Source organism: Lissotriton helveticus, chromosome 8 (genome assembly GCF_964261635.1).
Source record: "Lissotriton helveticus chromosome 8, aLisHel1.1, whole genome shotgun sequence".
In the NCBI taxonomy this organism is placed as follows: domain Eukaryota; kingdom Metazoa; phylum Chordata; class Amphibia; order Caudata; family Salamandridae; genus Lissotriton; species Lissotriton helveticus.
The window spans coordinates 1,015,404,826-1,015,431,984 of NC_136069.1; the positions used below are offsets into that span (position 1 = coordinate 1,015,404,826).

At 44.3% G+C, this 27,159-nt stretch overlaps 1 protein-coding gene across 2 annotated transcripts in view; it reads right to left on the reverse strand.

The window, feature by feature from the left end:
* CNKSR2 (connector enhancer of kinase suppressor of Ras 2) overlaps nt 1-27,159 on the reverse strand; it is a 1,535,139-nt gene that overhangs the window by 220,382 nt on the left and 1,287,598 nt on the right. For both annotated transcript variants that reach the window (XM_078656116.1, XM_078656115.1), the window contains 3 exons: nt 26,562-26,629; nt 16,688-16,788; nt 1,119-1,656 (listed from right to left, as the gene is read on the reverse strand). In XM_078656116.1, the coding sequence (XP_078512242.1) occupies nt 1,119-1,656; nt 16,688-16,788; nt 26,562-26,629 (707 nt within the window). The remainder of the gene's footprint in view (nt 1-1,118; nt 1,657-16,687; nt 16,789-26,561; nt 26,630-27,159) is intronic.

Below are 27,159 nucleotides of genomic sequence, written 5' to 3' on the forward strand. Positions count from 1 at the left end.
TGCTAGGCGCCTCCCATTTTTGCTCACCTTAAGGCAACAGTCACCGAATGGCTTTGACTTTTAAAGCATATGGATCTAACATATGGGTTTAAAACAAAAAGCAATTATAGCAGAATTACATTAATGGGACGAGGTAACGTTAAAGTATTTTTGTATTTTCCACAGCAAAATGCACCAGTTTGATCCCTAAAAGTGCATATTAACAGGGGCAGGAACAGTTCCAAAATGTGACATATCATTGCTACTACATCCAAAAGAACTGCATTTCGATACAACTAATTCTGTCATGAACTGCAACCTTTTAACTTACTGCTGCAAATTAATACCTTCGAGCAATGAACAGGATATAATTTTGCATCGGAAAACATGTCAGCGCCATCAAGGCCCTTCGTGTCATTTGGCGCCGTATCTTGATGCTCTTTCCTGGTTTTCAGTGCCTGTTTTATGCGCCTACAGGGCGTAAAGTGAATTAATTTAACCTGATAGTTCTCTGACTTGGTGCTTTATTTTCAGATAACACAGCTGTGTTAGCCTGTTAGCAGGATTGTTTATGTGCCCTGCTGCCTGAAAGTAAAGCATTAGCTCAAATAAATATAGTATTTAAACAATGTACTTAATTTTACGCGCTGCAGGCCCTGCCTAGAAAAGAATATGGTATCACGATGAGCAAAATGTCTTTTTTTTGTGTGCGGTGTCTAAAGTTTAGAATATATGTAGGAATTTCTCAGATTTAATGCATGCATTTAAGACAGAATAAGTCAGAAACATAGAGAGGTAATCTCTGCTCTGTTTCCAACAAGTTGATATTAACTCAGAGAAATCCCGAGTTATATGTTTGAACTTGAGCCACCTCCAACGCACAAAAGCAGGAAAGCAGCTCGGCTCATCATAATATGGCCCCTGATGCTCAGTGTTTAAAAATGTTATAAGCACTTCTAAGGGTCTGAAGTTCAATATTGCTCAGCAATAGGAAGGCAAGCCAAAATTAATTTAACTTGTAGAGAAATAAATGTTATTTGCATGGATACAACGACCAGATGAAAAAAATGACACCCATTTAACGTACCCCATTTCACCTCCCTAATTGTGTGCATATTTAGAGAATATAGAATACCTACTTGTATCTAACAAGTTGTTGAATTCTTGTTCTTCTGTCTCCTCTTCTTCCTCCTTTACTTGTTTCTTTTTTGCTGATTCCTGCAGCTCTGAGGCACTAAGAAGAGAGTTCCTGTTGCAGTGATTGAGCCCCCCATCCCGCGGCAGAGTAAAGCTTCGAGGTTTACTTCCTCCACCATTAAGGACTTGTATCCGTTCACCCTCCGCCAAGGGGTGCGGGCCGTAGTGATCCTGCATGTGGCACTTCTGAATGGGAAGCGTGGACTGCCTCCGGTGATCTGGAGAGATAACTAGAGAGTCAGTGAACACAGAGTCCTCCAGGGGCAGAGTCTGAAGGTAGTGCAGCCCTGAACTTGTAAGTGGAGTCTCAATTAAATCTTGCCAGGAGCGCCGCTGGCTGGCGTTTTTTCGGAGTGGGGATTCCGCGATGCTGCCCACTACTTCCTGTCGATACTCCTCATGGGAAGAATGTGACTGAGAGGTCTCGGTTGAAGAAAGCCTACTATGCTTTGGTTCAACAAAAGGGCTTGCACAGCTCATCTACAAAAAAAAGATAGATTTTAGAGCAATACACTGTACAACGTTATTCTTTTACAATGTTTTATATTTTGTTGTAGTAGAGTACTTCATAGAGCGAAAGAGAAGGAAGACCAGTCATATACTATTTAGTGGCCTTACTGAAAATGTGCCTGCTCAAGAAGACCTCTTAATCCCTATCTATAAATCACTGCAAGTACATTAGATGTTACATTGAATATTGCAAAAGAATTGGAACTGAAATGCTAAAGATACCCCAACAACCCTCAAACTATTGAGAAAGCCCATTCTCTAGATGTATTGTTTCTTTTTGGCAAATACTTCCCATTTTACTCATCATTCACCTATTGTGAGAGCTGTATATGACTTCCAATTAACAGTTACTAAATAGCAGGCCTTCCAAAAACTCAAAACGCCATACAGCAGTGTGGAAAAGTAAATTTTGCCATGTTCTGTGTCACTACGTGTCATCCATCATATGTTATGTGTGCATGATTAATATGCATATGTATTCCCTATGTTTGATTAATGACGCAATTACAGTTGTGTCCACCTCTAGTATGCCAGTTTCCAGTCCTCGTGAATACTACGAATATCAGGCCTATGTAAAGCTACGTTGCCACGTTTCTCAGTGTGCACATTATTCCATTGTAAAGTCCCCGTTTCTAGGCCTCAAAAGGGCCTGGACTCCAGATTCAGCTCCTGTCTCCTGAAACCTCACTAAGGAGCGATACAGCCCCCACCTGTATCCTCGACCCTTCACTCACTTCCTGCCACGCAGTGCCCGGTTCAGCCTGGCTCTGCCTCTGAGTCTGCCAAAAGTATGTTATGGTTACAGTTATCAGTTCAGTCCTCCTTCTCTGCATTCCTAAGCTACTGAACTGCACCAATAGTTTCCGTCATTGTCTAGCCTTTTCGGCTCCATGTAAGAGAAATACTGTATTTAATGGTCATTTAGTATTCTTCATCACGCACTACATGTAGAATAATGCATGGTCCAGTCTTAGTGTCTGTTAGCCTTTCCTCTCCTGACTTCTAGTTTATATCAACATGTTCTCTAAACATTAGATACTAGATACTGTTTAGGTACATGTCGCCCTGACTCTCCAGACTTCAGTCTCTGCTCCTAGCACAGAGTTCATAGCCCCCAGCTTCTCCCAGTAACACGTCATTGCAAGTTTGCGCGCACCACTAGGTTAGAGGTCCCGGCTCCTCAGGTAGCCCCCTCCATGGTTCCCGCCCCATTCATGACATATTCTGTTACGTTTGCATCACATGTCTATGTATACGCCCTGTTACACCCACTTTCACCCTTATCTTTCGCGACTGCTACGCGTCACGCCTTCTGCTCCGCCCACTGCTACGCCTACTGCAATGTAATGCTATGTGTTTGCGTTATGTATATATGCTCATGTATTGTTATTAAAAGTTACTCCTCTCCTTTCCTGCCCTTGTCCCGATCCTGACACCAGCAGCGCTGCTGGGCCCTGTCATCCTATTCCTATGCAGGTTGTCCTGTTCCTGTCCTTTATGCTGTAATAAACCTGCAAACTCCTACTACCTCGAATCTTGACTCTTATTTTATTGAGCTATCTGTTATTCATTTATACATTCAAAAATAGGGTATTATTTATTTATTTACCACATAATGGCGCCCGAATAGGGACTTGCCCTTTCCCCACGCGTCGGTGAAGCCACGCCGACCCCCTGACCCTCTGCAGTCGTGACGGAACTCTTCTGCGCACCGGCAGATATTTCTGCTTCAAGTATCCCTCAGGCCCACGGAGGAGACGGAGGAGGCGGTCCAGCATCCAAACGAGACGGTGGAGGAACGCGGCGAGTCCCGACCAGAGCCCAAGCCAAGAGTCCAAGGTCCGAGGTATCCGGAGGTCCACCCGTAACTGAAGTCCGAAGTTCGTCGTCCGTCGTCGAAGCAGTCCAGTCCAGTCCGAGGCCTTCCGTTCTTGCTGCCCGGTGAGTACCGTTACTGGGGTAGTATCTAGACAGGGTCAATTTAATTGACTCTGGTCCGTGGGTTGGTGGTACACAGTCCCACAAACGAAGTGTCCACTTCGGTGGATGCGGGTCCTGACGTGTCTCTTTATGAGACCGGTAAGTTTCGTACTGTTCCAGCAGTGCATCTAGTTTCTGTTCCAGTCAGTTCTGTTCTCGAGAAAATTCATGTATTCTGTATTCCGTATTCCAGGTGGTATTCTGTTCGAACTGTTATTTATAGTGTTGTTCATAATGTTCTTCATGTATTTTAATGTCGTGGTATGAATGAGGAATAAGTATCGTGTTCATTGTGTATTGTATTGTGTCTAGATTACAGTCCAGTCATGCCACTCTTTTCGAAGTTACGTCAGTTAAAAACCAGAAAGGGTCTGCTGGAAGCAGCAGTTCCAGTTCCGCCTAGGGACAGTCCAGGTCATTTTATGTATCAGAAGCATGGCATAAGCGCCATATTATATCTAGATTTATGGGTAGAGTATACCAAATAGTTAGAAGAAAAGTATAGATGGCCCGTATCGGGTACATGGGATGCCGAGTGCATCATGCGAGTAGAAGAAGCATTATGGAAAAAGAAAGCCAGACAGTCACAGAAAGATGCCATCGAGTTATGCCGCAAAGAAGCCCATAAAAGAACCGAAAAAGAAATCAGAAAGTCAGAATTAAGTAGAGAATCCTTGGAACGAGCACAAGAAAAAGAATTAATCGAGATAGGTGAACAAGTCAAAGCCGAACAGTCAGACAGACAGAGGCATGCCCTTATTAGGGGTATGTACCCTCTTCTTGCCGAGGGCTTGCCAAAAGCGACCCCAGAGGCATCCAGTAATTTCCCGCCACCACTAGTTCCGATCAAGTCACGTCACAAACCGACCGCAGCTGATATTTTTATTTCGTCCTATTTGGACGACACAGTCCCAGAATATGCAAATCCTGTTCGCGCTCCGCCAGTCCCTGTAAATCAGGCACTTCCTGCTCCTCCAGACACCGGAGTACCTGTTACGGTACCCCCGGTCCAGCCCGCCATACAAGTCCAGCCCGCATTTCCATTTCCCACTCTGCCAGCACGAAAAGCCTCAGTTGATGATTCTAGTCTAGGGGCCGCAGGAGGAGGTCCTCCTCAAACCCCGCCGCCACATAAACGTTTAACGGCAGCCGAATTACATATGCAAGCGTCACAACGTACGCCCAGACTGTCTGTTGCAGAAATAAGAAAATCCCTTGCCGAATGCTGTTATGATCCAGTCCCAGGCGAAAATGATATGGTTTTATATTCATTACGCGTAAGAAATGTGGCCGAGTATCTAGTCACCCTACCAGATATGAAGGAAGATCTAGACAGAATATATCGTTTCATCCGTACAGGGGATGATCCAGAAAGTATTAGTGATGTCATGTCCCAAAGGAAAGCTGAGACCCAGCTCATGATATTAAAGTTTCTGATTAATTGTCTAATAAGAGAACAAGATTACCCGTCCAAAAATCAGGCCGAAATGAAAGCCCTGATGAAGTGGAGTAACAGTATAGCCGAGGGTAAGCACAAGACTATCAGTGCTATGGAGAGTATGTACAAGAAAATCCGTAAAGAAATAATAAAGTTACACGAACAACGTAAAGCAGCACAAGTAAGCGAGAAAGAAAGTAACTCTGATACTGAAGAGGTAGAAGACGAGAATCCCGCCAGAATAGCGTATGTAGGAAAATCTAGATTTCCAGATCGCCATTTACGCCTAGAACACAAGTCTATTTTTCATTCTCCAGCACCAGAACAAGGTTCACTAGAACAAGTGTTTCAAGCTACCGATCACATTCTGAAATCACGAATCGGTTACAGTGAGTTAAGTACCATGCATGAACAAGAATTAGCCCGATCAGCAGTCCGATGGATTACTGATTCTACCACTTTTCTAGACGAAATAGTGGCACAAATGTTTCTGAAACTGCCCCCAGCCGAGCAACGACTGGTGGGTATGTATATGATTCAGCACCTCATTACTCTGTATGAGGGTCAACACTCTGATCCAGGCCCATTACATGATGTCCTGAACGAGTTACTCCAGTATAGATGGAAAGGTCTAGGTACCGATTTAATTAGTGTCATTCTAGAACAGCGCCACAAATATAGAACGTTTCTGAACCCGCATTTTGTTCATGTCTCACCCCCAGAAAGTAAACCATTTTACATAGACAGACAGAATCCGTTACGAGAAGTTCACCCAGTTAGAGGAACGGGTGGCGAAATGCAACGAGTGTTTGTATACACTCCAATCACAAAGATGGAACTTCTTGAAATGAAGAAATTAATTCCCTGTCATGATAAAGATCCAGCAGGGTTCCATAGAGAATTAAAAGACATGCTCCGTATGGGAGAATACACGTATCCAGATATAATTAAAATGTTAAAGGTTCTGCTGCCCGCAGGGGTGTATGAAAAACTCAAGGAAAAAGAATGGGAGGTGGGAGAGAAAAAGATCGATTGGGCAGTCCTAGAAGCTGAAGACAAGATACGAGTACCAGGTACCGGTCTTGGAGATAAATGTAAAGAATTACCAGAATTATTAATACAAGTTTTACCCAGATTATTAACAACCAGAAAAGAAGACTGGGATGCAATCTCAGCCTGTAAACAGAAACAAGACGAAGATATTAGTGATTTTTATTCTAGATTTGAAAAATGTTTTAGCATCAACAGTGGCCTCAAGACAAGTAGCGAGTCATATCCTCACCTTTTTGTTACTAAATTAGTCGAGAATTCAAGTCCACAAATTAAGAATCGAGTTTTGAAAGTCGAAAGTACCTGGCAAGCTAATACCCCATCCCAGATGTTGCAAATGCTCCAATACCACCAGAATAGAATTAGAGAAGAGCAAGAACACGAAAGAAAACTTATGAAAGACACGAAAATGAAAGTACTAGTTGCACAATCTGTTCCTCAAGACAGTCAGAAGAGGGGTCCAAATCAAGCCAGTCATCCTGCAGCTCCCGTTAAAGGGAACTGCAATTATTGTAAACAGCCAGGCCATTTTATAAACGAGTGTGCAGTTCTGAAACACAACATAGCTACTGGTAAAACTAAAGAAAGACCACGTCCGCCTAGACAAGAACAAGTTTTACAGACTCCTCAGTCGCAGAATGCACCACAGACAGTTACCGCACCGCAGCCTATTGCTGCAACACAGCACGTTACACAGCAGATGTACCAGTATGCACAGTCTGAGTATCCAGAGTACCAGCAGTATTCATGAAACAGCCTAGAGAGGGAGGTAGGCTTGCCTCTCATCGAGATACCTGTAGATCAAGAAGGTCCCTATGTTCATAGTCAAGTATTAGGGAAAGACAGAAAGTTTTTGATTGATACAGGGGCAAGTAGGACCACAATTAGTCACGCCGAAGTTCCAGGGGCTCCGCTCTCAGGCTCAAGAAATGTTTCCCTTGGATTTTCAGGAAAGCCTATCGTAAATGAAATTTCAAAGCCAGTTACTCTAGAAGTAGGTTCATTGTCCCGTACTACTGATCTGTTACTTACTAAGTCATGTCCAGAAAACCTATTAGGCATTAAGACACTGAAAGAGTTAGGTGCAGTTATATGCTGTTCCCCAGAGGGAATACGATTGTTCCTACGTGACTTTAAGGGTCACTATGTATTACGAGATTTTGATTCAAGACTGTCTAATGTTCCACAGCATCTATGGGCGCAAGGTCCGACTGATGTTGGTTATATGCAAATCACACCCTATCGTGTGACTCTCAAGCCAGGTGTAGTGTTACCACGAATCAGACAGTACAGATTGCCACCGGAGGCTGTAGCAGCCTTATCCAAAATTATTGACGAGCTCATGGCTCAAGGAGTGGTTGTAGAAACTGACTCCAATGTATGTAATTCTCCGATTATTCCAATCATGAAACGTACTGATCCTAATGCACCCCCAGTATATCGATTAGTGATTGACTTACGAGAACTTAATAAATGTATTGTTCCTCAGTATCCAGTTGTCCCAGATATCTCTTCCCTATTAACAGCCATTGATTCCGAAGCCACGTTCTTCACTGTCATAGACCTCAAGAACGCATTTTTCAGTGTCCCTATTCATCCAGACAGCCAGTTCCTTTTCGGATTTCGTTTAAATGGAAGGAGCTATATGTTTACACGAGCTCCTCAAGGTTTCACAGAAAGTCCTAGTATTTACAGTCAAGCACTTAAGAGACAACTAGACAACATTCACATGCCAACTGACACTGCCCTGCTCCAGTATGTCGATGATCTCCTGATCACAGCCCGTTCTGAACGTGCTTGCGAGCGAGCATCCCTTACAGTCTTGTATTTTCTAGCCGAGATGGGGCACAAGGTGTCCCCTTCTAAGCTTCAATTCTGTGTCCAGCAAGTGGTATACTTAGGACACTTACTGTCCAAGAGGGGTAGGCAGTTGACACCAGATCGTATCCAGTTAATAGCGAGTCTTCCTCAGCCCAAGACCCAGAAGGAGGTACGTGCTTTTATTGGCCTTACTTCTTATTGCAGACAATGGATTCCTCAGTATGCATTTCTAGCCAAACCACTGATACAGTTAACGACACAGGAGGCAGCCGTATCGACTGTCCTCCCTTGGACATCTGAACATACACTCTGTTTCAATGAGTTAAAGAAAGCCCTATGCCAAGCTCCAGTTCTAGCGATACCGAACTACAGTAAGCCTTTTACACTTTTCGTTACTGAACGCGAAGGTACAGCATTATCTGTTCTCACACAAGATCAAGCAGGACAATACAAGCCCTGTGCTTTTTTTTCGAGCACATTAGATCCTGTAGCCCAGGCTCTGCCTGCGTGCCTCAAGTCAGTTGCAGCCACAGCACTAGCTATCAGACAAAGTGATTCCATAGTATTAGGACATTTCCTGACAGTACAAGTTCCACATTCCGTGGAAGTTCTTTTAAACCGAACACAGACTCAGCACTTGACAATTGCACGTTTAACAGGTTATGAATTGACACTGTTCCAGCCACACATAGAAATCAGACGCTGCAACATTTTAAATCCTGCTACACTGTTACCATCAGTTACTCCGAATTCTGCCACACATGACTGTGTGGAAGTAGTTAACATTACGACAAAACCAAGACAAGATCTGACAGATATTCCGTTACCAGATCCCGACCTGACACTTTATGTGGATGGTTCATGTATGAGAACAAGTACAGGAGAACTAGTCGCCGCGTATGCAGTGACTACTGACACTGAAGTTATTGAGACACACCGTATTGACACTCTGTCCGCTCAAGCAGCAGAGCTAGTTGCTCTGACCCAAGCCTGTACACACGCCAAGAACTTGAAAGTTAATGTTTACACAGATTCACGCTACGCATTTGGAGTTGTACACGACTTCGGAGTGCTCTGGCAGGAGAGAGGTTTCATGACTTCTCATGGAACCAAGATTCAGCATGGTCTCCTTATTCAAGCTCTGTTAGATGCCATACATTTACCGACATCTATCGCTATCATGAAGTGTAAAGCACATACGAAAGTTACTGACATCATTTCCCAAGGTAATGATCTAGCAGATCGCACAGCCAAGCTTACAGCACAGACTCCAGACATTCCAGTTAACATGACACATACTCCAGATCCGATTACATGCATGACAGTTAAGGACCCTACACAAGATGTCATAGATATCCAGTTACATGCTACTCCCGAAGAAATCAAGAAATGGTCCGAACAAGGAGGGGTCCAGACAGATCAAGGATGGTTAACGAAGGGTAGAGCCACATGGTTTCTCCCCGACTCAATGGTTCAAGTCATTATTAATACCGCACATAGTCCAGCACATTTAGGAGAAAAAGCCATGTTAGACAGTATCCAGAACATTTGGTTCAACAAGCATTTACGAGCTGCAGCCAAGCAGAAAGTCCGTACCTGTATGATATGTTGTCAGTTTAATCCAGGTAAAAGTGTCCCGGTGGAACAAGGTGGATTCCAGCCTCCTGACCACCCTTTTGAAGTCCTCCAGATGGATTATATTCAGATGGAGCGATGTCGAGGTTTCAAGTATGTCCTTGTAGTTGTATGCGCTTTGTCCAGGTGGACAGAAGCATATCCAGTCCCAGATTACACAGCCGCGACCACTGCCAAGCAGCTGGTTCGTGAGTTCTTCCCTCGTTATGGACTCCCTAGAGTCGTATATTCTGACAACGGCCAGCCATTCTCATCTGAACTCATGAAGCATGTTTCCCTTCTGTTAGGGTACCAGTGGAAGTTCCATTGTGTACGCCATCCTGAAGCAGCCGGTCTCGTAGAGAGACATAACCAGACCCTGAAAATCCGAATCGCCAAAGTATGCAAAGAGAAAGGTGTGGACTGGCTAGTAGCTCTGCCAGTCGCTTTATTTTATATGCGCATGGTCGCACATTCCAGATCAGGTCTGTCCCCGTATGAGGTCGTTTTCGGCCGCCCCCCTAACATGTGGGGTACTCCTAGACCCCGAAGTATTACCGATGTTTCAAGTAATATGCTGACAGATTACCTAGCTTCCTTGATGTCTGCCCTCAACTCATGTCGTTCACAGGTTGCCGCCGCATTTCCAGACAATACCGAGGTGGCACCGCATGAAATCGTTCCAGGATCCATGGTGTTGGTGAGGAATTTTGACAGATCAAGTCCGCTGGAGCCTCGCTGGAAAGAGCCCCGACAGGTCCTCCTCACCACCCGTACAGCCGTGAAGTTGGAAGGTCGCAAAGGCTGGGTGCACCTTTCTCATGTAAAACAATTTAATGGACTGAAACCCGTCTTAAAGAACATTTCCCAGGATTTGAAGGATTGCCAAAATATTGTTCTCAAGGACTGTCCCGCAAAAGACATTGCTACAACCCCTCCCCTGTTAGAGAAAACTCCGCAACAGGAGTATAAACTCAAACTCCGGTCTAGTAAAATAAGTCAGCCAGTTTGATTGTCTAAGTCCTCCCCTAGGTGAAACGGTTAGACTGTTTCTGACATGTATAAAATAGACCCCCATAGTGAGAGAGTTAGTCAAAACTCAATCCGATGTATCGTTTTTCTATGTTTCATATTATTTCTCAGTATTATGATTTCCTGCACCAGTTATGCATTTTACCTGTATCTTCCAGTTTCTCATGTAAATAAGTCTTCTAATGCTACTGTAGAGCACATGTTTAGTGATCTGCCTCCTCATGAACTCTCTTACCGCCTCGCTATGCGAAATAACTCATTCATCCGCATGTTACATTACTCACACCAGACCAGCAATGCCACTAATTGTTGGGTGTGTGGTCGACTCCCCCCTTTCCAGACCCCGAAGGGAGTTCTGCCACTTTTTCCTTATCCATTTTCACATAATGGTTCGTGTGGAGCATGGTCCACGTTAACGTCATCCTCAACAGATATGTCTTTTCTTAACAGTACATGTTTCCCAGACAAGCAAGGTCTCCCCCACAGAACAGGGTTAGATCTAGAAAATGAAGTGTATAATTTAGGTAATTATTCGTGGAATTTCATGGTCCTGAATGTTCAGTCTGATACTACTCCAGACTTGCCTGCTATTTCAGTATTACCAGTTAAAGGCGAATTATGTGTCCGAAATAATGGTTCCGTACATGTAGGACATAGTGATTGTACTACTATTGTCAAGTATAGTGACAGTGGGAAATCTATTTTCAAAGCTTCACGTCATTCTTATTTTATTTGTGGTCTAACTGCATATGTTTGTCTGCCCCTCGATTGGGAGGGAACCTGTTACATTGCCTTCCTACTGCCACCTGTTTTTCTAGCCCCACCTGATTATCATAGAAACACACATCTAGTACACATTAGACATAGAAGGGAGTCCCCAATTGTCGATTATACTGAAACTGCTCTAGAACAGTATACAGATTTCAATAGAGGTTTCTTTTTCTTTATAGGACCTATCCAGAATAGTAAGCTAATCCGTAGGTTAACCAGAACCCTCGAAGCTGTAGTAAATGAAACTGCCTCTGCTCTAGGTAACTTAACCGAAGAGCAATCTGCTATGAGATTTGTCGTTTTACAGAATCGTCTCGTCCTTGACGTCATACTGGCCGATAGGGGCGGGGCCTGTAGAGTCATCGGATCCAGTTGCTGCATTTTCATTCCAAATAACGCGCCGTCTGTTTATTCAGCAAAACCAGACTCCATAAAATTGCCCATCTGCTACACCAAGATCCAGGCACCTGGACATGGTCCGGTTGGTTCTGGAATATAATTTCCGCATGGGGATGGAAAGTCTTGTCCTTCCTAGGTATTGCAGTAGCGATCATATTCAGCTGCTGTCTCTGTATACAATGTGGCCCTGCGATTTGCGGCATCTGTGCTACCTCTTGTATTCCTAGTCCCAAGCCCCGTTCTAAATCCCGTTCCAGGATAATTCGAGACGAGCAAATGATACTGTATGAAATGATAGATGGTATCATGAAAATTGATGTTTCCTGATGGAAACGTAGTGACAAGGAGGGAATGTGGAAAAGTAAATTTTGCCATGTTCTGTGTCACTACGTGTCATCCATCATATGTTATGTGTGCATGATTAATATGCATATGTATTCCCTATGTTTGATTAATGACGCAATTACAGTTGTGTCCACCTCTAGTATGCCAGTTTCCAGTCCTCGTGAATACTACGAATATCAGGCCTATGTAAAGCTACGTTGCCACGTTTCTCAGTGTGCACATTATTCCATTGTAAAGTCCCCGTTTCTAGGCCTCAAAAGGGCCTGGACTCCAGATTCAGCTCCTGTCTCCTGAAACCTCACTAAGGAGCGATACAGCCCCCACCTGTATCCTCGACCCTTCACTCACTTCCTGCCACGCAGTGCCCGGTTCAGCCTGGCTCTGCCTCTGAGTCTGCCAAAAGTATGTTATGGTTACAGTTATCAGTTCAGTCCTCCTTCTCTGCATTCCTAAGCTACTGAACTGCACCAATAGTTTCCGTCATTGTCTAGCCTTTTCGGCTCCATGTAAGAGAAATACTGTATTTAATGGTCATTTAGTATTCTTCATCACGCACTACATGTAGAATAATGCATGGTCCAGTCTTAGTGTCTGTTAGCCTTTCCTCTCCTGACTTCTAGTTTATATCAACATGTTCTCTAAACATTAGATACTAGATACTGTTTAGGTACATGTCGCCCTGACTCTCCAGACTTCAGTCTCTGCTCCTAGCACAGAGTTCATAGCCCCCAGCTTCTCCCAGTAACACGTCATTGCAAGTTTGCGCGCACCACTAGGTTAGAGGTCCCGGCTCCTCAGGTAGCCCCCTCCATGGTTCCCGCCCCATTCATGACATATTCTGTTACGTTTGCATCACATGTCTATGTATACGCCCTGTTACACCCACTTTCACCCTTATCTTTCGCGACTGCTACGCGTCACGCCTTCTGCTCCACCCACTGCTACGCCTACTGCAATGTAATGCTATGTGTTTGCGTTATGTATATATGCTCATGTATTGTTATTAAAAGTTACTCCTCTCCTTTCCTGCCCTTGTCCCGATCCTGACACCAGCAGCGCTGCTGGGCCCTGTCATCCTATTCCTATGCAAGTTGTCCTGTTCCTGTCCTTTATGCTGTAATAAACCTGCAAACTCCTACTACCTCGAATCTTGACTCTTATTTTATTGAGCTATCTGTTATTCATTTATACATTCAAAAATAGGGTATTATTTATTTATTTACCACAGCAGTGACAATCACAGTTTCAACTTAATATCACTAATTTCCGGTCTGGGTCGCTATTTAACACTAAAGAAGTTCTAATTACACCTCATTCTGAGCTGAATTGATCTTGGCTTAGCCGCAAAATGTATGCTCACTGCCCCAAAGCGTAGACGTATAATAGAGGCATCAAGACTGATCCTGGGCATTCATTTTTACAACCTTAGTTGGTTCAAATATAACCACTAGTTTTCATGAGATTAATTTCCATGCAAATTAAATCCTAAAAGAATTAAATTCACAAAACATTCGCAATTCCTGAGCCTGGTACTGATCTTGTGACAGATGAAACATTTCAACATTCTTGGTGCCACAAACTTTACAAAATATCCTGTATAAAAGGATGAAATAAACCAATCCCTGCTCAACTAACAAATTCTCACATCTACCTTCCTTCCCCCTTCTGCACAAAGATTTGGGTGTGTATGTTTTATACCGACGTTGCACCTCATGTCCACGAGGTATCAAGAGGGCAGTGACAGAGGACAACCCTCTTAAATCCTTATGCAGGATTGTCTCCCTCATCCACTCTGATGTCACAGTTATGGCTGCCTTAGTTCCAGTTATTTGTGTGCATGGGAAAAAACACAACTATGCAAGAGCTGGGGTTAGTGGGGGGCCCCTAATGTATATTTATTACTGAACTTCCATGGATGATGCTGGAAGCTGCTTCTTCTCACCCAGCCTAATGGTGCCAACCCTATGTATTTGGGTCAGGAGGTGCTCTACCAAATGAAAATCTACAACCTAATGAAATTTAGAGATGCGTTTAATGAGATTATTTGAGCCTATTTTATATCCTATTCTTCACTGGTTTAAGCAACCTATTAGACAACGTTCATAAAATGTGGCATACTAAATCACTAGATTAACCTATGCTTAACCCTCCTGTACCACAAAAGTAGTCAGGCTTCACTTATTGGCAATGTGCAAAGTATTTATGCAGTACACAAACAGTAATAAAGTGAAAAAAACAAGAGAATCGCACACAAGCTTAGAAAAATAGAGTAATACACCAAATGGTTGGGACAAGAAAATGCAAACTTTATAAAAGTGGAATCGTTTGAATTGTGACAAAATCCAAATGCAACTTTTCGATTAAAGAGGATTTTGAAATACAATTCTTAGGATACCAAACTTGATACCTTCTCCCAATTGAAAGTTACCACGTATTAAATGTGATAAGGTAACCCAATGTTATCCTAAAGGGAGAGGCAGGCCTTGCAGCAGTGAAAAACAAATGTAAGAGTTTTTCACTACCAGGACATGTAAGCTTAAAAGTACATGGCCAGCTTTTTAAATACACTGTATTCAGCCCTCTAGGCTGTGTATGGCCTGCCCTAGGGGTGACTTACATGTATTACAAAGGGAAGGTTTAGGCTGGCAAAAGGTTTATTTGCCAGTTCAAAGTGGCAGATTAAAACAACACACATAGGCTGCAATGGCAGGCTTGAGACATGTTTAAAGTGCTATTTAACTGGGTGGAACAAGGAGTACTACATGCCCACTATATATATATTGTCATGGTACATATGTACAGAGTTATACATAGTAATACTTTGCTTACCTATAGAAACTTACCTTCACGATATTGGTGTCCTCGATATTCTTGACATTATATTTTGGTCCACTTTGGTAAATACCTACAGATATTCTGCTGCTACCTGCATCTGTGTGTTTTTCTGCAAACATGCACAATCAGGCATTACGTTGCCCAATGCCTTTTTCTCAAGGATCTGTCCCTTGTCTCCACCCTTGGGGAGGAGTTGAGGCAGAGTCTTACCCTCAACAGTACATGTTTATCCAAAGGCTGTTCTGGGCTGGATTTCCAGCCTCCATTTTTCTGCTACCTGATGCTTCATGCTACCCTTTGAGTAAAGTCAGCAGAGAGTAGAAGTCTGGAAAGTATTTGATTTACGCTCCACGACTTGTCTTGATGTAACTGTAAAGCAGGATCTGGGGGTGTGTAGCAGCTCAAAATTGTATCTTTAGAGCACGTTTGTTCAAAGACTTTGTGACTCTTTTCTGGTGACTGCTCTGTGTGCTGCTTTCATGCCCATCTGCTCCTGGGTCTTGACCTCTTGACCCCCCTTCCCATATTATGGCTTGAGGACAAGCTCAGAGGAGGTGTGCAGTCAGGGTGTTTAATAAATATGCTGTGATGTACATTTAAGCAATGGGTAAGACAATGGCGTGCCCCAGATCTGCACGTGTTCACTTTCTGGTATGCCACTGTATGATGTCTCTGTGTATCCCTCTGCTGGAACACATACTTAGGAGAGTTCTAAATCCAACTTGCAAAAGCATCAAACTAATCTTGTGTGCACACTATAACCAGGGTGCAACTCGTGCACACTTATCTGCATCTCATAATTTCATTCGTACCCTCCCTTCTTCACCACATTCAGCAAACTCCCCCACACCATTTAAATTATTGTCTGCTGTCCTCATTTTCGGGAGGCTACAGCTGATTGCTAGCTTTACACTTTTCAAGAATATATGACGTTACAACGAATTCCGTTGCAACGCATGCCTTTACCACGCATGCGTTACAACGGAATTTGTTCTCTACGCATAACCTTTACCACTAATATTCCTTTACCACGCATAGATTAACAACGTTTATCGTTGTTAATTTATGCATGGTGAGGGCATATTCTTGTTAAAGGTTACACCTGTCCTTTTTCACGTCCCCAGCCTCTACTTCTTTTCATTACCCCTGCCATTAACCCTTATTTTAAAAAACAAAAAATAATAATGTTCCCTTACCTTTTCAACTCGTCTCCTGTCCATCTTCTTTGTTACGTCGGCCGTACGTCCTAAAGAGGAAGCGGAAGTTTAATTCCGTTTCCTCTTTTACGACGCTGATCGCATGTCCTCACTTCAGGTATTTATTTATTTTTGGGGGGGAAGCCCCCCCAACCCCCCTTTTTTTATCCCTCGATTTTTTCGTTTTTGGGGGGAGACCCCCCAAACCCCCCCTTTTTTTCATTTACCACACATACCTTTACTACGTATTTCGTAGTAAAGATATGCGTGGTAAATCCTCTCGTTGTTACCACGCATGCGTTGTAATGCATGCGTGGTAAAGGTTTTCGTGGAAACGGCTTCGTTGTAGAGGCCCTTTCCCACTTTTCAACAAGCTTCCTTTCCAAAGCCGTGACTAAATCCATTATATACGCCAGCAGGCAAAGAGCAAAACTCAGTAGCGTCGCAGAAACATCCGTGTAACCCTTGGTACATAAGCCTCAGTATGACTTTTTAGCTGTGATTCACACAAGCAGCTTACCGAGGGAGGTCGCGGATATGTGTCATAAGGAGGAGGAGGACTGTCTTGTTTAGGCGTTGATGGTGTATCTGCTTCTTCCTGCTCACTTTCACTCCAGTAATCTAAGACAATACACAAAAGGCGCTTTATCAATTTAAGGAACTACTTCTTTGCATGAGATCAATCCAAATATTGACCTGCATATCACAACAAGATATCTCATTTGATAATACCACACCCAGAAACCAGAATAATTTGGAGTGCTGTAATTTATGAGGGTGGTACTACCATACCAGTACGAGAACGGAGAATTGCTGCAAAAGTTGATGCTTCTGCAATAATTTACGCATGTAATTTCCACATTTCAGGTAGTTTTCCCCTGACATACTCTTCCAGGTTTCACCTGGTGACATGCATCATAGGAAAAAAACAGTTGTGAAAAAAGTGTGCGTAATAAGTGCATATCTCACAATACTGATTGGTGGAAATTTGCGCTTTGCCTAAATCGGTAATTTTGAGATACTTAGAACCAATGTCTAAGAGGAATCCAGAGAAAGTCAATTAAAGGAGTTTGTGGATAGAAAGCAATCAAAAATGAAAAAAAGTGTGTGCTGGACAAGTACAACATTATTTTATTATGAAGACAAATAGGAAATTTCGCAAGCTAATGGGTTTTTCAACCTGTCCTATATTAAAGCTCTGAATGAAGGGAAGAAGATAGGTAAGGCTGGTAAGAAGTGATGCCAGGGAAGACCTGGAGGAAAGCGACAGTGCGGTGAATAGAGAATGGAGAGGGAGAAAGAGAACTCGATGTAATTTGTAAAGACAAGTATACTACTGAATTTACACTCAAACTTGAGAAAGTTCTTTTACATTGACCTTCTTCAATCTAGGAAATATTGGCCATGCTTCAAATGACGTACTCGTTTGAGGCAATAATGAATTTCCATTCAGAGTGAGGTAAATAAACTGTGAATATAATTTAAACACAAGACCGTAGCACATGATGTGGGTATTCTAGACAGTGGTCCAGTGATGAGGAGCCATTACTGGTCAAAACATAACATTTCTAGGCAGTGGAACCTTTACAATACTGCATTTACATCCACATTGTGTTAATGCATCATGTTTTGTGCCACAAAAGGCCAACGGTGGACTCATCCACTGGAAAACTGGAATTTTACAGTGTGCCAGAGGGGCAAAGCCTGTGCTCAACCTGTGTCTCATCTGCAAAGCCCATACGGTCCATCAGTAAAGGCACCCAAGTAAGAAAAAGCTGCCTTTCCCACATCTGAAACTATTAGAATGGACAACCCAATAAACCCTCGGAGGCTTGGGTAACAATAGTATGAACAAATACAAGGAGCCAACAAGGGATTTCGTTAAAAGGGGAATAGATATTCAGAGTAATCTCAATCTTACTGCTGGTTAGATGACTTAAACTGACAATCAAATGAATTAAACACTATATACAATTATTGTACACACAAATACTAATAAGAAAAAGAAAAAGGAGCAAGACACGGGAATATCTTAACAACATTTTAAAATACATTTGATAGGGTACATACTGCGGCTGAGGTAGTTAAACTCCGATCATTTTGCTGCAGTTGTGATTTTACCGAAAGCCAGGCGCTCAAATGGTGAAGAGTGGGGCAGTGGCTGTGGATACTGCCCCTGGACAGTACTTTACATAATATGGAGTTGTAGATACAAGCCTGGATAATGGAGATTATTAGCGCTTTACTTACTAGGACATTGTGAACACTGCACACTACATAGATGATAATTTAGTATAGGGGGGCTTTGTGCCTGCTGTCCTGAACTTTATGCTTTGCCTATTGAATTTGGTGGCTAGTGGCTGTGTTTTGTAAATTTACATGAAATTATATTACCAGTATTGGCTAGAAAATAGGTGTTGTGCATTGGAATATTGCAGATACAGGCCTGGTCTTGTTGATTCACATGCTAAGACATTTCGTATTCTGACATGGGTGTAATGCTGTCACACTGAGATGTTGTGGATACTAGTCAGGTGATGATGCTTTACATTCTGGTACATCACGCGCATTGGCCACTAGGTCTTGCTTTGCATGCTGAAGCAATAGAGATTCTGGCTTATGGGTAGTGTCTGAAATATTGGGACATTGTGAATACCCTGGCCTGGGGGTGGGCCTTTACATGGGGCATTATGAATATGGGCCAATGGATAGTGCTTTAGGAACTGTGGCCTGTATACCTTGTTTGGATAATGGGCAATACTGGCCTTGGTACTGCATATTGCTATTGTACATTGCATAATAAGACACAGTGAACTAATCTAGCTATGGTGCTTTAAATACTTGAATATTTTGGAAACTGATATCGCTACATTGCTTTTCATATATGACAGTCTGATTGTAGTGCTCTACAAACACATTGCTAATGCTAGCCCAGCTGTATTATTTTACATACTGGAACATTGTAAAGACTGACCTGAATGTGGTGCTTTACATACAGGATCACCATGGAACGTTGTCTAGCCTTCTGGTTCTTTAGATACTGGGATATTGTGGAATCTGATAAGACCACAGAGCTTTACATAACCAAGGAATATTGTCCCAGCCATGGTGCTTTGCATCATGGGACTTTGTAAATATGATGCTTTACACATCGGCGGCTGGCAAGAAGTCAGAGTGGGGGGGGCAGGCAAATGCGTGCATGCAAACAAGGTGAGTATTAAGTGTAAATAAAAAGAAATAAACACTTAACTTGCTTGCTGCATGACGTCCAACATCCTCCCCACTCTGTCCTTGGTCTGCTCTGTATCCAGCATATTACCCTAACCAATCCTGATGCTGCTCTCACCAGTATGTGAGCGGCACCACGATTGGAAGGAGCAGGCTCTCTCTGCGCTCCCGAGGGCACTAAGGCTTGTGCTTGCTGTAATCCAGCTGTCTTAAAACAGCTAGGTTAGAGAAGTTTTAAATGTTCATGTCTGACTGGCTGTACAAAATGGCTGGCCAAAAAGACATGCACACTTTAAACTGTAGTGCGCAGCTCACTGCTGACACTCAGCAGCAGTGCAGTAGTGGCCTGGTCTCCTACTGACACTTGGTTGAGGACGGGTGGACGAAAAATAAAATGGTAATAAATTAACTTTATTACCTTTTTATTTTTCATCTATGGGTCTTTCCTAGAGGGCATTTTTGGCAGTGGGGCCAACAGATGAGCAGTCCCTGGCTTTACATATCAGAGCAGAGTGGAAGCTCATATAGCACTTTGCTGCTTTATATACTGGAGCATTGTGTATGATCATCTAGCCCTCTGGTTCTTAACACACTGGGAGGTTGAGGACATATGTTTGCCAATGGTGGTATACTCGGCCTTTTGAGCAATGGTATGACTTGGATCCTTTACATGCACATTTTTCAAATATTACCTTAAGTTTTCCATGGACCTACATGTACAATCTATTACTTTGCTAACTATATACTTGATAAATTGTATTGTAATAAAGGCACAGTTTGCCCATTTTTTCCAAAACCTCTTGCTTAGTGCTTGAATCACAAACTACTCTCAATCAATAGCTTTATACATTAGCTCTTTCTTACTTTGTTCAAAATGTTGTTGCTCTTCTTCTTTTTCACCCTTTCACTTCACATAATGATGTGCTGCGGTCATGAACCGTACTTTAAAACCTATGGGACCTCATATACAAAAAAATGATGCAGCCCAGCGCCGCAAGCCACTTTGCTGCGCTGAACGGCATCATTTTATAAGCACAGGGATACATCGTATTAAAACAATATGATGCATATGTGTGCTTTCCCTTGTGCTGGCGCTCAGTTGGCTGCCATGCGCCAGGGCAGGCACCCTTGCATCATTTTGCAAGAGGGCCTGCATTGCGGGAATGCAGGGACACCTTCCTGCACAAAAACAATCATTGATGGCTTTTTTCTCTTTCTATGCATGCTGCAGAATCCAGCATACATAGAAAGAGGAAAGAAAGATGAGAAATACAAGTATTTCTCCTCATTGTGCCACTCCTGGGGAGGGGTAAGATTTTGACATTATCCCAGCTTTACAAAACTTTGCAAATCTGGGAATGTGTCAGGTTCCATGGATGTTGCGTAGGAACACCCACAGCAACACCCATGGAATGCCCCTTTCATGCAGAGTAATGCCCCGGCTACTTACCAGTAATCTTCATTACTCCGAGTCCTTGTCTTCCTCGCCACAGTAATCACCATTGAGCCTCCGGCTCCCACAGAAACTCCAAGTAAAATGTATAATTCTAGTCTCCCTCTCCCTCTCCCAATATGGCTTCCGGTGGCAACAGCTAATCCCATAAAGGGACGCAGAAACAGCAAAACGATCTGAAACCCAAGCCGTATACATGAAGCCACCAAGAGGGCCGGGAGGGAAGGGAAACTATACTGTGGCGAGGAAGACAAGGACTCTGAGTAATGAAGATTACCGGTAAGTAACCGGGGCATTACCTCCTCGTCCATCTTCCTCGCCACAGTAATCACCATTGAGCCGATACCAAAGCACATCAGCTTCATGAAAGAAAAACAGCCCACAACAGGAAGGCAGTATAACATCAAGTTTAATAACAAGAGGCATATAAACAAAACAAACCCCCTCAAGGAACACCAGCACTAAGTACAGAAGAGGCAAAGGAAACCGAGCCCCACCCCCAAATGAAGACTGTAACGGGTCATGAAGGTATGAGGTGACGACCAAGTGGCAGCCCGGCAAACATCCTCCATAGAGACCCCCTTAAACGCCGCCCAGGAGACTGCAACAGAACTGGTGGAACGTCCCTGAATAGGAAGAGAGGGAAACTTGGAAACAGAATCATACGCCAACAAAATAGTCTCCTTAATCCAACGACTGACAGTGGAAAGGGAAGGTTTCAAACCCCGACGGGACAAACCAAAATTGACAAATAAATTGTCCACCTTACAGAAGGAAGACGTGCGGGATAAATAAACTAACAAGGCACGTTGAACATCCAACAGATGCAAAAGAGACTCCTCATCCGAGGAAGGATCCGGGCAAAGAACAGGAAGGACAACCTCAGCAGACCGATGAAAGAAGGAATCAACTTTCGGCACAAACGTGGGATGAGGGCGCAAGACTACACGATCCATCAAAACAACCAAAAATGGAGCAGACCGGTGGAAAGCCCCCAACTCCCCAATACGCCTGGCAGAGGCAATTGCCACAAGAAAGACGACCTTAAGCATCAAAAACTTCAAATCAATCGTCTCTAAAAGCTCGAAAGGAGCAGATTGTAACGAACGTAAGACCAAAGGAAGGTCCCAAGGAGGAGGACACAAGATAGGACGGGGTCGCTGGAAAGACTAAGACTTAAAGAGCCGCGCCACCAAAGGAGCCACCGAAACCAAAGGAAAGACATGAAATGCCCACTGAGCACGAATTGTAGAAATGGCCAAACCCAACTCAAATCCTCATTCAGAAAATCAAGAATGCAAGCCGGGTCCAAACAAGCCACAGACAAATCGTGCTGAATAACACCAGCAACAGCCAGCGAACAACCACCACGGATCAGGAAATCCGTCTCAAGAGCCAGGCCCGCAGACCCAGGGATCGGAACACAAAAAGCGGAAGCAGAGACCCCAAAAGAGGGAAAGGCACAAATGGCAACGTCCACCCCGGTGTGACATCCAATTCCAATAACATGGGAAACCACAGGCGACGACTCCACCTTGGAACAACCAGAAGGACAAAGGAACCCTCCCTCTTGATTTTCTGTAAGACAGCTGGAATAAGGGGAACAGGGGGAAAGGCATACAAGAGGCCTCGCGGCCATCGGAACAGAGCATCCACCTTCCAAGCTTCCCGGCAAGGCATAATTGTGCAAAAGCAGCGGACCTTGGCATTGGACCGGGACGCAAAGAGGTCCACAATCGGAGACCCAAACATCCGCCTCCTGAACATCAAGTGCGTCAGGGACAATGACCCCATGGAGGGAAACATACGGCTCAGACAGTCCGCTACAGTGTTCTCCCGACCAGGCAGATAAATCGTAGATAGGGACGCCAGGTGTAACTCCGCCCAAGAACAAATCTGACGACTGAGGCAACTGAGGGAAAGAACCCTGCAAGCGCCCTGATGGTTGAGGAAATCCACCACCTGATTGTCCCTTCGGACCTGCACATGGTGACCCAACAGAAGATCCGAGAAGGCCTATAGGCCCAACTGAACCGCTTTCAGTTCCTTGTAGTTGGATGAACAGGACATCACAGATTTAGACCAAACCCCTTGCGTCGTCGAATCTCCTAGAGTAGCACCCCAGCCCAACAGGCTGGCATCTGTAATGAGAATCTGAGACGGAAGAACCAGAAAGGGACGACCCTGATATAGATGAACCTCGTCCAACCACCAACCCAGGACCACCCGAATCCCGGATGACACAGGGATCAAATCACTCATATCTAGAGAACAGGGGACCCAATGCAACAAAATGTGGGACACCACCGGATACATGTGTAGGCGAGCTCAAGGTACCATCAACAAAGACGCTGACATTAAACCCTGCACCCTCAACCACAGGCTCACAGGATGAGAAGGACCCAATAACAGGGATCGAACAGCAGAGATCAGAGTCAGAACCCGAGCAGGGGGCAAGAACAACATCACCAACTGAGTCCTAAAAAGCGCTCCAATGTAAGTCAAGTCCTGTGCAGGAACCAGGGACGACTTTGGGACATTCACCAGGAATCAGTGTTTTTCCAGGACATGGCACACCCTACGAACATGCAACTCTGCCTTAGAAAGAGAAGAAGCAGAAATCAAAATATTGCCCAGATACGGAAAAACACTAATGCCCTCCCCATGTAAATGGCCAACAAGAAGAGCCAGAACTTTAGTAAAAACCCTGGGTGAAGAGCAGAGTCCAAAAGGCAATACCTGAAACTGATAGTGCCGACCCAGGATGCAAAATCACAGAAACCTCTGAAAGTCAGGGTGCACAGGTACATGAAGATACGCATCCCGTAGGTCTATCGAGGCCAGAAAATCCCATTGAGAAATAAGAGGAAGGATCACCTGGAGAGAAACCATTTTGAACTTCTGATGAGGAATGAAAGTATTCACCCATTTCAAATCCATCACAGGCCTGAGATCCCCTGTGCGTTTGGACACCAGGAACAGAATAGAATAAACTCCCAACCCCAACTGATCCCCTGGCACGGGAATCACCGCTCTTTTCCGCACTAGGGAAGCGATGCCTGTCCAAAAGCGCCACCCTCTTTAGAGTGTCTCTGGGACAAGGAGTGGACCTGAAACAGTCAGGGAGAGTCTGGGTAAATCCAAGACGAAAACCCTCGGAAATCACCTGAAGGACCCATTGATCCGACACAGTCTTGTTCCAAGAGTCCCGAAAGAAACTCAGATGACCCCCAACCGGACCCACTCCAGGAGCAACCCAGTCATGATTTTGCAGCCGGAGAGGTGGAGGTAGAAGCGCCGGAGAACCAGGACTTGTCAGAGGAAGGAGCACCCCGGCCACGCCCCCTTCCATGAAAGGGCTGATGCGCACGGCCCCTCCGTGAAGGACCAAAAGCTCTCTGTGACCCAAAAGCACGGAAGCGACCAGCCCGGTCAGGTGCAAGCAGCTTACGGTCTTCCGCCGTTTTCTTAACAATATCATCCAACGGGGAACCAAACAGCTTCACACCAGTAAAGGGGATTTTCATCAACAGACCCTTCTGCGCAGCATCAGCCTTCCAGGAGCGGAGCCACAACAGCTTCCTCGCAGCGACAGAAGATCGCGCCGCAGAAGCAGCTGCCCCCAAAGAATCAGATGACACGTCAGAAAGCAGGCAAACCTGCTGCTCCATCATAGCCAGCGTAGAAGACACATCTTCCCCTTGGTCCATCAATTCTGCAAACGATTGAAAGTCCTTAAGTAAAGACTGGATGGCGTAAGAAGAATAGGCCGCCGCCCGGATGGAAAAATTAGCAGCAGCAAAAGTGCGCTTCACCGCATTATCAACCTTACGATCCACCGGGTCAGCAGGGGAGGAATCCTCAGAAACAACAGTTCCATGAGATGACATACTAGCCATTAATGAATCAGCATTTACCGATGAAGGAAATTTCACAGAAAAGTCTTGCAAAGGATAACGCTTATTAAAAAAACGTGGAAAAATGCCCTTGTCCACATCCTTCCACTCTGTCTCCAAAACCTTCAAAACAGAAGAATGAAGGAGCAAAGATTCATGCACTGGACGCTGATATTGCGCAAATAAATCATCCTCCAAATCCACAACAGAATCAGGAAAAACCAAATTTGGGCGAACGTGACCAAGCACCACCTTAAGGTCGTCACCCTGCACAAAATGTCCCTTGACGTCCACATCCTCCTCCGTTTCCGAATCAAGAGCAGGAGCTGCATTAGATTTAGCCTTCTTATTAGGAGGAACAGCCACCTTATCCTGTAAAGCAGCAGCCACCGCAAAATGAATCATCTTTTGCAATATATCCATAGAAGGAATTGTCTCTCCAGAACCAGAAGCCACATTCATGGAGCCAGGATACACCACAGCAGACAAACCACCCTCCATGAGCACCAGATTCAAGTGAACTCACACAGGCAGCATACGGCAAACATGACAGGTAAAAAAGGCTGTACGTTGCTAGGCAACCAACAAAACCTCCCACTGCACGCCCATTACACAATTATAAAAGCGGAGGAAGTCGGGCGGGCCTTCCTAATGAAGCCGCCAGACCCACCGCCAAGAAAAACATGCAGCGGAGTAAAAGGCACAAGGTAAGGAAACAAAGAAGCACAGCAACTCCGTCAACTAACGGGGGAAGAACCACTCACCATAACGTCGCAATGTCCGCAGAGCAGGACGCGCGTCACAGAAATGCAAAAACGAGTCAGGAAGACCGCTAAAGCAGGTCAAAGACTCGTATGTCCCCGCAATGGAGGCCAGTTCCCATGCGAACCCACCTCCATGAAAATCCCGAGTCCGCTAGAGCAGGGCGAGGAGAAAAATGGCAGATGAGGGGAACAGAAAAACAAAAGAAATAGAACAAACACCAACATTCCCCGACATCAACCCCCCCCAAGGACCCAGAGTCCAGCTAATGCAGGACACAGCCCCACTTACCCGCATTGCAGGCACACAGCACTCGGAGTAGTGCAGAAACAAAAAAACTGATTGTTTTGCTGTTTCTCTGTCCCTTTATGAGATTGTCTGTTGCCACCGGAGGCCATATTGGGAAAGGGAGACTAGAGTGATACATTTACTTGGAGTTTCTGTGGGAGCCGAAGGCTCAATGGTGATTACAGTGGCGAGGAAGACGGACGAGAAGATAATGCCTGGAATAGGCCCATATTTACAAGGCCATGAAAAGTCACACAGGGTGGCTTTACGTGGACTTGCAAATATAGGCAGGCACACTTTGTCGCCGATGTGTTAAAAAAAGTGACGCACTGGTGGTGCATTGGCCTTGTAACTGAGATCCATGATGTTTTTAGAGCACATGTGGAAATGTGTTGGGAAAAAAAAGCCCCAATTTTTCTATGAATTTCTTTAGGGGACAGACCACTTTGCTCGCTCCTGTGTCCACTATTAGCTGTCCGGCCCTCTGGTTACACTCACTCAATAAAATATGGGACGGTCTCATAATATAGTCCAAGGCTACTTTGGGTCCCCAGCCCAACCCTGCAATACCCATCATAACGTATGATATTTAAGGAGTTGTCAGTGTGGGGGTGCATGTTGGCCATTGGTGCAAGTAGTATTGGTAGGTAGGAGTGGTGTATTCGTCCTAAAAGGAAATCCGTCTAAAATGAGAACCGATAAAAAACATGTTTTACTCAAAGAAATGAGGGGTAGGGGGGAGGGTGGTAAGGAATAATACAGTGTACCTCTTTCCGGTTTAATCCGCTCTCTTTCCGCGAAACCAGCAGCAGCCATGCTGACCCTGTTTAGCCACCTGAAAAACACAAATAAACAGAGAGAAGGAAACAGCATCAATTTCAGTATAGGTTTCCCACGATTCGGAGCTGCAATTTATATTTATTTGCGCTTCATGCTACATGAAAATCAATGCTCAAGAAGATTCGAGGGCTTTTGATATCTCAAGCACTATTCGGGCAGCTGCTTTGTCTGATGTTTTTTTTTCCATCAGTTTCTACAAAGATGTATAATTTTGCTGTTGCAAAAATAACTTCCACTCTGTCGTCTTGCTTTTCAAGACAAAACCTGAATTGAAATGCCTAACATCTGTACGATGAGGGGTTTGTGGATAATCAAAAGGCTGTGAAAGCTGGTATCGACAGATGTTGCCTCACCATACAAGTGTTACTGTATCTCCAAATACAGTTTTGAGTGGATAGTTTGAGGCAAATATAGTATGCTAAATTCCGTCAGAAACTAAACTACAGCAGCAAACAGCAACGAGTCTCCAAGAGGAGAAATACCACTTTTAAAAAAATGATTCCTTTGTGCCCGTTTATGATAAAT